General features: G+C 42.0%; 1 protein-coding gene across 2 annotated transcripts; it reads right to left on the reverse strand.

Annotated features, from left to right (window-relative positions):
* Nucleotides 1-6: 6 nt before the first annotated feature.
* On the reverse strand, nucleotides 7-10314 carry abt1 (activator of basal transcription 1). Of its 2 annotated transcripts, none has more exons than XM_032509178.1 (5): nucleotides 10228-10314; nucleotides 8934-9324; nucleotides 7430-7605; nucleotides 4479-4664; nucleotides 7-460 (listed from the first exon to the last, which is right to left on the reverse strand). In XM_032509178.1, the coding sequence occupies exons 2-5, from the start codon at nucleotides 9307-9309 to the stop codon at nucleotides 278-280; spliced, it is 921 nt and encodes a 306-aa protein (XP_032365069.1). In that variant the 5' UTR covers nucleotides 9310-9324; nucleotides 10228-10314; the 3' UTR covers nucleotides 7-277. The 2 variants fall into 2 exon arrangements, with proteins under 2 accessions (XP_032365069.1, XP_032365070.1); XM_032509179.1 differs by having other exon boundaries at nucleotides 8934-9320; nucleotides 10228-10313.
* Between the last annotated feature and the right edge of the window lie 4095 nt (nucleotides 10315-14409).

Consider the following 14409-nt stretch of genomic DNA (forward strand, 5'->3'; position numbering starts at 1 on the left):
CTCGGGTCAGATGACCCGAGGACAACAGGACGGTTAATTACAATACGCTGAAAGCTTATTATGTAATTATTGTATTATTGAAACTGTCTACCACGGCTTTAAGAAGCTAATTAAGGCGTGAGCAGATGATTAAACTGATTCAAGCAGATAGTCCCGCCCCCCCTGCTCAGAACGGCCTGTGATTGGTTGATGAAGGGTTAAAGAATGTCAGCACCAGTTCACTACAATCTGCTCCCCGGTTCCATGGAAACCATCGTGTCCAACAGCCAATCGGCGGTCACTCTGATTGGTTGGAGTTGAAAATCTTGGCAAGCAGCGAAACATTCGATTGGCTCTTCTGCTGAATGAGGCGGGCCTTGCTCAGGTGCTTCTGGGTAACGGAGTCCCTCTTCTTCTTCTTCTTCGTCTGGATCTCGTCCTCTGTCTGGCGCTGCGTGAAGTCCCACGTCCGCTCGTCCACCTGGTGGCCACAAATAAAGTTTAGGAAACAAAAAAGTTTTTACAACAAACACGAGGCCGTGACGGACACATCCGGAGGACATATGGTTGTACCTTAGTGGTCCCTAATACTGGATCTGAAGTCTCTTTATATAGACCTTAGTGGTCCCTAATACTGGATCTGAAGTCTCTTTATATAGACCTTAGTGGTCCCTAATACTGTATCTGAAGTCTCTTTATATAGACCTTAGTGGTCCCTAATACTGGATCTGAAGTCTCTTTATATAGACCTTAGTGGTCCCTAATACTGGATCTGAAGTCTCTTTTATATAGACCTTAGTGGTCCCTAATACTGTATCTGAAGTCTCTTTTATATAGACCTTAGTGGTCCCTAATACTGTATCTGAAGTCTCTTTATATAGACCTTAGTGGTCCCTAATACTGATCTGAAGTCTCTTTTATATAGACCTTAGTGGTCCCCTAATACTGTATCTGAAGTCTCTTTTATATAGACCTTAGTGGTCCCTAATACTGTATCTGAAATCTCTTATATAGACCTTAGTGGTCCCTAATACTGTATCTGAAGTCTCTTTATATAGACCTTAGTGGTCCCTAATACTGGATCTGAAGTCTCTTTATATAGACCTTAGTGGTCCCTAATACTGTATCTGAAGTCTCTTTATTTAGACCTTAGTGGTCCCTAATACTGTATCTGAAGTCTCTTTATATAGACCTTAGGTGGTCCCTAATACTGTATCTGAAGTCTCTTTATATAGACCTTAGTGGTCCCTAATACTGTATCTGAAGTCTCTTTATATAGACCTAGTGGTCCCTAATACTGTATCTGAAGTCTCTTTATATAGACCTTAGTGGTCCCCTAATACTGTATCTGAAGTCTCTTTATATAGACCTTAGTGGTCCTAATACTGTATCTGAAGTCTCTTTATATAGACCTTAGTGGTCCCTAATACTGTACCTGAAGTCTCTTTTATTAAGACCTTAGTGGTCCCTAATATGTATCTGAAGTCTCTTTATATAGACCTTAGTGGTCCCTAATACTGTATCTGAAGTCTCTTATATAGACCTTAGTGGTCCCCTAATAGTATCTGAAGTCTCTTTATATAGACCTTAGTGGTCCCCTAATACTGTATCTGAAGTCTCTTTATATAGACCTTAGTGGTCCCTAATACTGTACCTGAAGTCTCTTTTATATAGACCTTAGTGGTCCCTAATACTGTATCTGAAGTCTCTTTTATATAGACCTTAGTGGTCCCTAATACTGTATCTGAAGTCTCTTTTATATAGACCTTAGTGGTCCCCTAATAGTGTATCTGAAGTCTCTTTATATAGACCTTAGTGGTCCCCTAATACTGTATCTGACGTCTCTTTATATAGACCTTAGTGGTCCCTAATACTTTATCTGAAGTCTCTTTATATAGACCTTAGTGGTCCCTAATACTGTATCTGAAGTCTCTTTATATAGACCTTAGTGGTCCCTAATACTGTATCTGAAGTCTCTTTATATAGACCTTAGTGGTCCCTAATACTGTACCTGAAGTCTCTTTATATAGACCTTAGTGGTCCCTAATACTGTATCTGAAGTCTCTTTATATAGACCTTAGTGGTCCCTAATACTGTATCTGAAGTCTCTTTATATAGACCTTAGTGGTCCCCTAATACTGGATCTGAAGTCTCTTTATATAGACCTTAGTGGTCCCCTAATACTGTATCTGAAGTCTCTTTATATAGACCTTAGTGGTCCCTAATACTGTATCTGAAGTCTCTTATATAGACCTTAGTGGTCCCTAATACTGTATCTGAAGTCTCTTTATATAGACTTAGTGGTCCCTATAACTGTATCTGAAGTCTCTTATATAGACCTTAGTGGTCCCCTAATACTGTATCTGAAGTCTCTTTATATAGACCTTAGTGGTCCCTAATACTGTATCTGAAGTCTCTTTATATAGACCTTAGTGGTCCCTAATACTGTACCTGAAGTCTCTTTATATAGACCTTAGTGGTCCCTAATACTGTATCTGAAGTCTCTTTATATAGACCTTAGTGGTCCCTAATACTGTATCTGAAGTCTCTTTTACATAGACCTTAGTGGTCCCTAATACTGTATCTGAAGTCTCTTTTATATAGACCTTAGTGGTCCCTAATACTGTATCTGAAGTGTCTTTTATATAGACCTTAGTGGTCCCTAATACTGTATCTGAAGTCTCTTTTATATAGACTTAGTGGTCCCTAATACTGTATCTGAAGTCTCTTTATATAGACCTTAGTGGTCCCTAATACTGTATCTGAAGTCTCTTTTATATAGACCTTAGTGGTCCCTAATACTGTATCTGAAGTCTCTGTATATAGACCTAGTGGTCCCTAATACTGTATCTGAAGTCTCTTTTATAGACTTAGTGGTCCCTAATACTGTATCTGAAGTCTCTTTATATAGACCTTAGTGGCCCTATATCTGTATCTGGTCCTTTATAGACCTTAGTGGTCCCCTAATACTGTATCTGAAGTCTCTTATATAGACCTTAGTGGTCCCTAATACTGTATCTGAAGTCTCTTTATATAGACCTTAGTGGTCCCTAATACGTACCTGAAGTTCTTTTATATAGACCTTAGTGGTCCCTAATACTGTATCTGAAGTCTCTTTATATAGACCTTAGTGTCCCTAATACTGTATCTGAAGTCTCTTTATATAGACCTTAGTGGTCCCCTAATACTGTATCTGAAGTCTCTTTATATAGACCTTAGTGGCCCCTAATACTGTATCTGAAGTCTCTTTATATGACCTTAGTGGTCCCTAATACTGTACCTGAAGTCTCTTTTATAGACCTTAGTGGTCCCTATACTGTATCTGAAGTCTCTTTTATATAGACCTTAGTGGTCCCTAATACTGTATCTGAAGTCTTTTTATATAGACCTTAGTGGTCCCCTAATAGTGTATCTGAAGTCTCTTATATAGACCTTAGTGGTCCCCTAATACTGTATCTGAAGTCTCTTTATATAGACCTTAGTGGTCCCTAATACTTATATCTGAAGTCTCTTTATATAGACCTTAGTGGTCCCCTAATACTGTATCTGAAGTCTCTTATATAGACCTAGTGGTCCCTAATATATCTGAAGTCTCTTTATATAGACCTTAGTGGTCCCTAATACTGTACCTGAAGTCTCTTTTATATAGACCTTAGTGGTCCCTAATACTGTATCTGAAGTCTCTTTATATAGACCTTAGTGGTCCCTAATACTGTATCTGAAGTCTCTTTATATAGACCTTAGTGGTCCCCTAATACTGGATCTGAAGTCTCTTTATATAGACCTTAGTGGTCCCCTAATACTGTATCTGAAGTCTCTTTTATATAGACCTTAGTGGTCCCTAATACTGTATCTGAAGTCTCTTTATATAGACCTTAGTGGTCCCTAATACTGTATCTGAAGTCTCTTTATATAGACCTTAGTGGTCCCTAATACTGTATCTGAAGTCTCTTTATATAGACCTTAGTGGTCCCCTAATACTGTATCTGAAGTCTCTTTATATAGACCTTAGTGGTCCCCTAATACTGTATCTGAAGTCTCTTTATATAGACCTTAGTGGTCCCTAATACTGTACCTGAAGTCTCTTTATATAGACCTTAGTGGTCCCTAATACTGTATCTGAAGTCTCTTTATATAGACCTTAGTGGTCCCTAATACTGTATCTGAAGTCTCTTTACATAGACCTTAGTGGTCCCTAATACTGTATCTGAAGTCTCTTTATATAGACCTTAGTGGTCCCTAATACTGTATCTGAAGTGTCTTTTTATAGACCTTAGTGGTCCCTAATACTGTATCTGAAGTCTCTTTTATATAGACCTTAGTGGTCCCTAATACTGTATCTGAAGTCTCTTTATATAGACCTTAGTGGTCCCTAATACTGTATCTGAAGTCTCTTTTATATAGACCTTAGTGGTCCCTAATACTGTATCTGAAGTCTCTTTATATAGACCTTTGTGGTCCCTAATACTGTATCTGAAGTCTCATTCATTGTGGTTCACCTGTTGTCCGTCTTTCTGTCTCTTCCTCCTCACGGTGTCCATGCGAGCGCTCTTGTCCACATTGTTCAGGTAGAAGTTGGTCTCTCTCTTGACCTGAGACACCTCGGTCCGGATTCTCTGCTGCAGGACCGTCTGCTCGTAGGCCAAGCGCTCGCTCAGGTGAGTCCACTGGAACCTGTGCAGGTACTACAGAGAGACAGACAGAGAGACAGACAGTCAGGCAGAGAGACAGGTAGATGGGCAGAGAGACAGACAGGCATAGAGAAAGAGAGACAGACAGGAAGGCAGAGAGAGACAGTTGAGTTTGTTTTGGTTCAGAGTTTCAGTCCTGATGTTGTTTCCACTTTCACAAATATCCCTATTGTTCCTAGTTATAATTGATTGATTGAGTAATAATTGATATTATGAAATCCTATTTCTGTCTCTGTGTCCCTCGGGTGTTCGAGTATGGACAAGAGGAGGACACCGGTGTCTCCGTCCTATGGCTGACTCTTGTAAAGACAAAGTAAAGCGATTAACGACATCCCGGTACTACAAGACCTTAGTCATGTGGGCCCCTCCCTCTGATGACATCATCATGATGTCAGAGTGTCCCCGTGATGACAGAGTGTCCCCGTGATGTCAGCGTTACCTTGTGATGTCAGAGTGTCCCTGTAATGTCAGAGTGTCCCTGTGATGACAAAGTGTCCCTGTGATGACAAAGTGTCCCTGTGATGTCAGAGTATCCCTGTGATGTCAGAGTGTCCCTCTGATGTCAGAGTGTCCCTCTGATGTCAGAGTGTCCCTGTGATGACAGAGTGTCCCTGTGATGACAGAGTGTCCCTGTGATGACAGTGTCCCCGTGATGTCAGAGTGTTTCCCTGTGATGTCAGTGTCCCTGTGATGACAGAGTGTCCCTCTGATGTCAGTGTCCCTCTGATGTCAGAGTGTCCTGTCATGTCAGAGTGTCCTCCTGATGTCAGCGTTACCTTGTGATGTCAGAGTGTCCCCGTGATGTCAGAGTGTCCCCGTGATGTCAGCGTGTCCCCGTGATGTCAGAGTGTCCCCGTGATGTCAGCGTTACCTTGTGATGTCAAGAGTATCCCTGTGATGTCAGAGTGTCCCCGTGATGTCAGCGTTACCTTGTGATGTCAAGAGTGTCCCCGTGATGTCAGAGTGTCCCCGTGATGTCAGCGTTACCTTGTGATGTCAGAGTGTCCCCGTGATGTCAGAGTGTCCCGGATGTCAGCGTTACCTTGTGATGTAAGAGTGTCCCCGTGATGTCAGAGTGTCCCCGTGATGTCAGAGTGTCCCTGTGATGTCAGAGTGTCCCCGTGATGTCAGAGTGTCCCCGTGATGTCAGCGTTACCTTGTGATGTCAGTGTCCCTGTGATGTCAGAGTGTCCCTCTGATGTCAGAGTGTCCCTCTGATGTCAGAGTGTCCCTGTGATGACAGAGTGTCCCTGTGATGACAGAGTGTCCCTGTGATGACAGTGTCCCCGTGATGTCAGAGTGTTTCCCTGTGATGTCAGTGTCCCTGTGATGACAGGTGTCCCTCTGATGTCAGTGTCCCCTCTGATGCAGAGTGTCCTGTCATGTCAGAGTGTCCTCCTGATGTCAGCGTTACCTGTGATGTCAGAGTGTCCCGTGATGTCAGAGTGTCCCGTGATGTCAGAGTGTCCCCGTGATGTCAGAGTGTCCCCGTGATGTCAGCGTTACCTTGTGATGTCAGAGTATCCCTGTGATGTCAGAGTGTCCCCGTGATGTCAGCGTTACCTTGTGATGTCAAGAGTGTCCCCGTGATGTCAGAGTGTCCCCGTGATGTCAGCGTTACCTTGTGATGTCAGAGTGTCCCCGTGATGTCAGAGTGTCCCCGTGATGTCAGCGTTACCTTGTGATGTCAAGAGTGTCCCCGTGATGTCAGAGTGTCCCCGTGATGTCAGAGTGTCCCTGTGATGTCAGAGTGTCCCCGTGATGTCAGAGTGTCCCCGTGATGTCAGCGTTACCTTGTGATGTCAGTGTCCCTGTGATGTCAGAGTGTCCCCGTGATGTCAGCGTTACCTTGTGATGTCAAGAGTGTCCCTGTGATGTCAGAGTGTCCCCATGATGTCAGTGTCCCCGTGATGTCAGAGTGTTTCCCTGTGATGTCAGTGTCCCTGTGATGACAGAGTGTCCCTCTGATGTCAGTGTCCCTGTGATGTCAGAGTGTCCTGTCATGTCAGAGTGTCCTCCTGATGTCAGCGTTACCTTGTGATGTCAGAGTGTCCCCGTGATGTCAGAGTGTCCCCGTGATGTCAGCGTTACCTTGTGATGTCAAGAGTATCCCTGTGATGTCAGAGTGTCCCCGTGATGTCAGCGTTACCTTGTGATGTCAGAGTGTCCCCGAGATGTCAGAGTGTCCCCGTGATTTCAGCGTTACCTTGTGATGTCAAGAGTGTCCCCGTGATGTCAGAGTGTCCCTGTGATGTCAGAGTGTCCCCGTGATGTCAGCGTTAGCTTGTGATGTCAGAGTGTCCCTGTGATGTCAGAGTGTCCCCGTGATGTCAGCGTTACCTTGTGATGTCAAGAGTGTCCCTGTGATGTCAGAGTGTCCCCATGATGTCAGTGTCCCCGTGATGTCAGAGTGTCCCCGTGATGTCAGATTGTCCCCGTGATTTCAGAGTGTCCCCGTGATTTCAGAGTGTCCCCGTGATGTCAGCGTTACCTTGTGATGTCAGAGTGTCCCCGTGATGTCAGCGTTACCTTGTGATGTCAAGAGTGTCCCTGTGATGTCAGAGTGTCCCCGTGATGTCAGAGTGTCCCCGTGATGTCAAGAGTGTCCCTGTGATGTCAGAGTGTCCCCGTGATGTCAGAGTGTCCCCGTGATGTCAGAGTGTCCCCGGGATGTCAGAGTGTCCCCGGGATGTCAGAGTGTCCCCATGATGTCAGAGTGTCCCCGGGATGTCAGAGTGTCCCCGGGATGTCAGCGTTACCTTGATGGACCAGAGGTCGGAGGAGAAGCGCTGGCGCTTCCTGGTTCCCATCGGCGTGTTGTTCAGAGACGCCGCCACTCTCTTCGCCACTCGTTTGTCTCTGAACTCCACCCATCCCTCGGTGAAGTCACACCTCCGCAGCCCGGACTTCTTCTTCCTCCGTCTCACCAGGCCGTCTGAGGACAGAGGACAGAGGAGACAGGAGAAGAAGACGAAGAAGCTGTTGTCAGAAAACACACGGACAATAAAGAAATCGTAAGTAATGCTGGAAACAGCGTCTCTCCGCGATGTGAGTCGAGTTCAGATTTGGGTCCCGCATGCGTCACTTAGCAACAAGTAGCCTCCGAGATGCTAACGAGAGACTTCTGTAACGTCAACACAGTAAAAACGGACCTACTTAACCAAGTTGGTTCACTGCTAGCTTAGCTACAAGTTAGCATCAAACACAACAAAGGCTGTCAGGTGAAGCTAACGTTAGCAACCAAACAACCATAGCTAGCTAAAGCGTTTCTGAAATGATTCCCATCTTCTGTTATTGTTTGTAGTGTGCTCGCCGTTGATGTCATTCATTCTATACTCCACTATCAAATACCCACAATGCACGGCTGATTTGAGAGTACATAAGGGCCACGTTCACTCTCGACAAAACGTAGCAACACGTTTTTTTTAAAAACTGAAACGAGTTGAACACAAGAGGGTCGCGTAGCTCCCATGGCGCCATTTTAATGCTACGAAGCCATCACCTGCCGTTAGCATCCCATTGACTCCCATTCACTTTGACAGCGAATAACTTTACATCTATCATTATTATTAACTAAGTACTTTTAAATGCTGTGTCCAATTGTATATTCGTCAAAACTCTGGAAACACTGGAACACGCATCTGTACCTCTTTTAATTATTGGGAATAGCTATTTGCATGTACTATGTATATATATTTGAATTATGTTTGTTTTTGTGTGTCTCCTTTGTGTTATTTCTATTGTGTCAGTTTGTCTGCATATTTGTATTTGTGTGTTTGGTTTGTACCCCTCTTGTTGTAATGTGTTGTGTACTTTTTATCTGGACCTTGAGTCTGTGAAATAAAGATATTATTATTACTACTATTAATTACAACATTGTGTCTTTTCATAAACACCTGACGTAGAGGCGGTGCGCGGTGTACGTAGCGGGAACCCTGTTGTGCGTCTGGTCTATTTCTTTGATACCATGGCGGCATGACGTTACCGTGGCGCCGCCATCATTGACATTGACATTGACAGTAGCGGTCGGCTGTTAGCCTCCAACCGGGAAGCTAATTCGGCTAACCGCTAGCTGACAGCTTGATTCAGCCTAAAATAACGTTACTCAGACTTCCTTTAACCGTCTATGGGAACAGATCGTGCAGTGTCGTAAATCCGCGCTCATCATGACATCATCATGACATCATCATGACATCATCTGCACACGCGCAGTACCGACAGTACACACTGTGTGTATTATCTGTGTATCCGTACGTACAGTACCTTCGGGCTGTAGGAAGATGCGTCCGATCTCGCCGTACGCCGACAGCAGGTTCCTCAGGTGTTTGGGCCGGAACCTCGGAGGAACGTGGCCCAGGTAGAGGATACCCGGGATGCACTTCCTGTCTGCACAGGAAGTCACCCCAACGGCTTTCCTTTTCTTCTCCTTCATCACTGGAGCATCTTGGTCACCATCTCCTTCACCATCATCATCTCTCTCTGCAGCAGATCCCTCGTCTTCTTCCTCCTCTTCTTCTTCTTCTTCCTCCTCCTCTTCTTCTTCTTCCTCCTCTTCCTCCTCCTCCTCCTCCTCTTCTTCACCTCCCTCTTCCTCTTTCACAGCTGAAATCTTCCCCTCCTCTTCCTCTCTTACCTCCATCTCTCTGCAGACTGACAAACACAAGCATCTGTTTTTCAGAATCATCAGATCAAGTATATTTCATTTATTTAGACTTTAAAAGTCACAAAAAGACAAAAACATATCAGGGGCTCTCCAGCATAGAGGAACTTTTGTCTATGTTGATGTTAACTAGCATGTTAGTTAGCAGTAATTAGCCTGTGCCTATGTTGATGTTAACTAGCATGTTAGTTAGCAGTAATTAGCCTGTGTCTATGTTAATGTTAACTAGCATGTTAGTTAGCAGTAATTAGCCTGTGTCTATGTTAATGTTAACTAGCATGTTAGTTAGCAGTAATTAGCCTGTGCCTATGTTAATGTTAACTAGCATGTTAGTTAGCAGTAATTAGCCTGTGCCTATGTTAATGTTAACTAGCATGTTAGTTAGCAGTAATTAGCCTGAGTCTATGTTAATGTTAACTAGCATGTTAGTTAGCAGTAATTAGCCTGTCTTCAGGCAGTCAACTCCACTCTGATTCATGGCATCAGTTATGTTCATTTAGACAGTTTCAGAAACGTTGTAGCTATCTATGGTAGCTTGATGCTAACGTTAGCTCAAAACACCATTCACCTGACAGCCTTTGTTGCGTTTGATGCTAACTTGTAGCTAAGCTAGCAGTGAACCAACTTGGTTAAGTAGGTCCATTTTTACTGTGTTGACGTTACAGAAGTCTCTCGTTAGCATCTTGTATGCTACTTGTCGCAAAGTGACGCATGCGCAACTCGCCGCTTCACTCTCCTCACATTGGGCAGTGACACTACCATCAGATGTTTGTTGTTTTGTTTCTTCTTATCAAGCGGGATCACTTCCGGATTCTCTTCCTTTCACATTAAAACGTTCCTGTGAGTCTTCATGAATGAATATAATATAATATAAAGAATAATGACTATAAATCTCACCTTCAGCTTGATTTTAGGATCTTCATGAACACACAGCGAAGCTCGCTCTCACGTGCGGAACCTCCGTCGCGTCTTGATGACGACACAGGAGCATCGTATTTACAACTTCCGGGCATACCTTCAAAATAAGACTTTAAAAAAAAACATTTTAATTTTATTTTTTCTTAAAAATATTTTTTATTTTTTGTTCTTCTGAATAAAACTTTTTTTGTTGCAAGTTATTTTTTCTTTCTTAAAAACAAGACTATTTATTTTAGATTTACTAAGTAGACTTTTTTTGTTTTAGGTCTTCAAAATAAGACTTTTTTTTTTTTTAAATGTACTTTTCTTCATAATAAAACTTTGGGAACTGAGCGAGCATCACAGCTCTCACTCCATCATACGTTCATCCCTTAATAATATCTATGTATTGTGGGAGTTATTAAAATTAAAATATATAAATTAATATACATTTGTATTGGGAAATATGAAATGTTCAGATGTAAAGTTCAGATTCAGGCTACATAACAAAAGAAGAACAGAGATATATTTTGTTATATGTAAAATAAACACACAACGCTCCTAATAAATAGAGTTTTAACGTATATTTATATACTGTAAATATATCCAGAAAACATGAAGTAAACATGAGTGTACACAACCACAGGATATACTTCATGAACATACTTTATTTCAAGTATGGAGATTAGTTATAGCGTCGGATACGTCGCAGATGGAAGAATATCTCAAAGAATAAACAGCATAGAAGTTATCTGGAAGATTCCCATCATGCAGTGCAGTATATTATATATATATTTATATATATATACACATATATGTGTATATATATATATAAAATGCAGATAACTTTGGTGTGGAGTCGAGTAAAAACAAAGCGTGTTAGCCCATTTGTTTTGTAAAAGCAGAGATAACAGCATCTGGATCAATGAGAGGATACAAACTATATATATATATGGTATATATATATATATTATATAATATTATATATATATATATATATATATATATATAATATGTAGCCCTGGGTGGAGATCTCAACCCCCCCCCACCCCCCCCCCCAATGCTGAATGTAATTTAACTCCCAACAGTGACACACATGTATATTTACATTAGTCCCTAATGTAAACTTGAATTACATTCTATTAATAGAAAAAATACAATAAATAAAAATCAGTTAATATCTGCTTATAATCAGTTATATCAGCTTATAATCAGTTATATCAGCTTATAATCAGTTATATATCTGCTGAAATCAGTTATATCAGCTTATAATCAGTATATTCTGCTTATAATCAGTTATATCAGCTTATAATCAGTTATATCTGCTTATAATCAGTTATATCGCTTATAATCAGTATATATCTGCTTTAATCAGTTATATATCTGCTTATAATCAGTTATATCTGCTTATAATCAGTTATATCAGCTTATAATGTTATATCTGCTTAATCAGTTATATCTGATTTAGAATCAGTTATATCAGCTTATAATCAGTTATATACAGATATATCAGTATATATCAGCTTAATCAGTTATATATCAGCTTATAATCAGTTATATATCAGCTTATAATCAGTATATAGTATAATCAGTTTATATCAGTTATAATCAGTTCTATCAGCTTATAATCAGTTATATCAGCTTATAATCAGATATCAGCTTATAATCAGTTTATCAGCTATAATCAGTTATATCTGCTTATAATCAGTTATATCTGCTTATAATCAGTTACATCTGCTTATAATCAGTTACATCTGCTTATAATCAGTTATAATCAGTTTATATCTGCTTATAATCAGTTATATCAGCTTATAATCAGTTATATCTGCTATAATCAGTTATATCTGCTTATAATCAGTTAAATCAGTTATATATCTGCTTATAATCAGTTATATATCTCGTATAATCAGTTAATCAGCTTATAATCAGTTAAATCTGCTTATAATCAGTTATCTGCTTATAATCAGTTATATCTGCTTATAATCAGTTATAATCAGTATATATCTGCTTATAATCAGTTATATATTGCTATAATCAGTTATATCAGCTTATAATCAGTACATCTGCTTTATAATCAGTTACATCAGCTTATAATCAGTTATAATCAGTTATAATCAGTTATATATCCTTATATATATATATATATATATATATATATTATATATATATATATACTTATTTCTGCTTAAAGACGGAGGAAGAGCATCTTTGTGTGTGTGCTGTAGATTTCTAACCTGTCACAGACTTGTACATGAATCATTTTTACAGCAGCTTAAAGACGCGTTATTCACACTGATCAATCGTTATTGTCTTCTGATCAATATTTCTCTATTGCTAATATTTCTTCACAGCTAAAAAATATGAATTCACATCAAGAACAACATCAAACACACAGTTTTAAAAAAAATATTAAGGCTTCTAAACCCGAAAACAAATCCTAAAAAAAAGAAATTCAAAGAAATCACTTTGTCTGACGGGACGAGAAGCTCCGCCCCCTGCATCCGATAAGCCCCGCCCCCTATGTGAGAACAGCTCCGCCCCCTGCATCCGATAAGCCCCGCCCCCGGTGTGAGAACAGCCCTGCCCATGCATCTTCTAAGCTCCACCTCTGTATCACATAACTCCGCCCCCTGCATCAGCTAAGCTCCACCCATGGATCAGTTAAGCTCCGTTCCTGCATCAGAACAGCTCCGCCCCCTATATGAGAACAGCTCCGCCTATGCATAGCACAAGCCCCACCCACTGCATCAGATAAGCCCCACCCCCTGTATGAGAAAAGCTCCGCCCCCCACATCAGAACAGCTCCGCCCCCAGCATCAGATAAGCTCCGCCCATTTATCAGTTAAGCCCCGCACCCTGCATAAGTTAAGCTCCACCCTTGCATCAGATAAGCTACGCTCCTGTATGAGAACAGCTCCGCCCATGCAACAGAACAGCACCGCCACTGCACCAGATAAGCCCCGCCCCCTGTATAAGATAAGCCACACCCCTTCGCCAGATAAGCTCCACCCACTAACACCAGGACTCGTCATGAGGCTGTCAATCCGTTCAGGATTCTCTATGTCGGCAGTCTGTGGGCTAATGGTGCGTTCATGCCACCTGGGAACATCAGGGACCGCGCCGGTGACTACGTAGTTTTTCCGACTGCCAGCGTTCGGGATGCGTGTTCTTCTTCTTCTTCTGTTATAACGGCGTTTGGCACACCAACTTGTTGCAGACTGCCACCACCTGTTGGGCGTAGCCTGGAGCATCAGGTGTGTGACAACATGGACGCCACAATAACAAATGACGAGGGGGAAAGGACACGGATAAGGTGTTGGTTTTTCATACAAGGGGTCTATTTGTCTGTGTTTCTTGGCGGAGGAGTTTATCCACAATAAGCCGTTTATTGTCACTGAAATTGTTTCAGTGAACCAAAGTTGCCGACATCAAACGTCAACAACACGTCACCAACTGGGAAACTCTGTTAGACAATCTGGCCCCAGTTTCCCACAGGAAGTGACGTGACTGATGAGACGTTGTAGCTGGGAAAAACGTTTTTTCTGATGACCACGAACGCACCGCGAGTGTCCGTAGTGTCGGCCAAGTTTCAGCAGACCGCGCGGTCTAGTGACAGCGATACAGGTTGACGCGCGGTTTTTTTGTCGCTTTTTCTGATGTCGTTGTCAGATTTTTTTGGGACGATTTGTAATTTCTCCGACGTTTTTTGGGGCTTTTTCTCTACGATGGAACTTGCTCGTGACTTCTTCAGGACTTCACGTCGACCAAGCTGTGAGTGCGGAGACAACGACACATGCATTAATACAGTCAAAGATAAAACTAAATGTCTGGTCCTTGATGTGATTTTTACTTCCTGGCCCTCGGCGAGGTTGAGTTTGAGTTTGACCCCCCCCCCCCTTTGCAGTCGGCAGAACGTAGATCCTAAAATCCTAAACAGATCCAGAGTCTCACGAAGAGGGGCTCACCCTCGGCTGACTGCTGGCTGAGCCAATCACAGCCTTGCACTGTCTTCTGACGTGTCATGTGGTTTAGAAAGGGGGGGGGGGGGCGGTGATGTCACTCAGGCTGTGATGACATCACATCGTCTTCTCCAGGTTCCCGACTGTCTCCGTAAGAGAAATAAAACAACATCCTGCCCTTAAAACAAATAAAAAATTAAACTCTCTGTGATAAACACCTCAG

This window comes from Etheostoma spectabile, unplaced genomic scaffold (genome assembly GCF_008692095.1).
Source record: "Etheostoma spectabile isolate EspeVRDwgs_2016 unplaced genomic scaffold, UIUC_Espe_1.0 scaffold00016482, whole genome shotgun sequence".
NCBI lineage: Eukaryota > Metazoa > Chordata > Actinopteri > Perciformes > Percidae > Etheostoma > Etheostoma spectabile.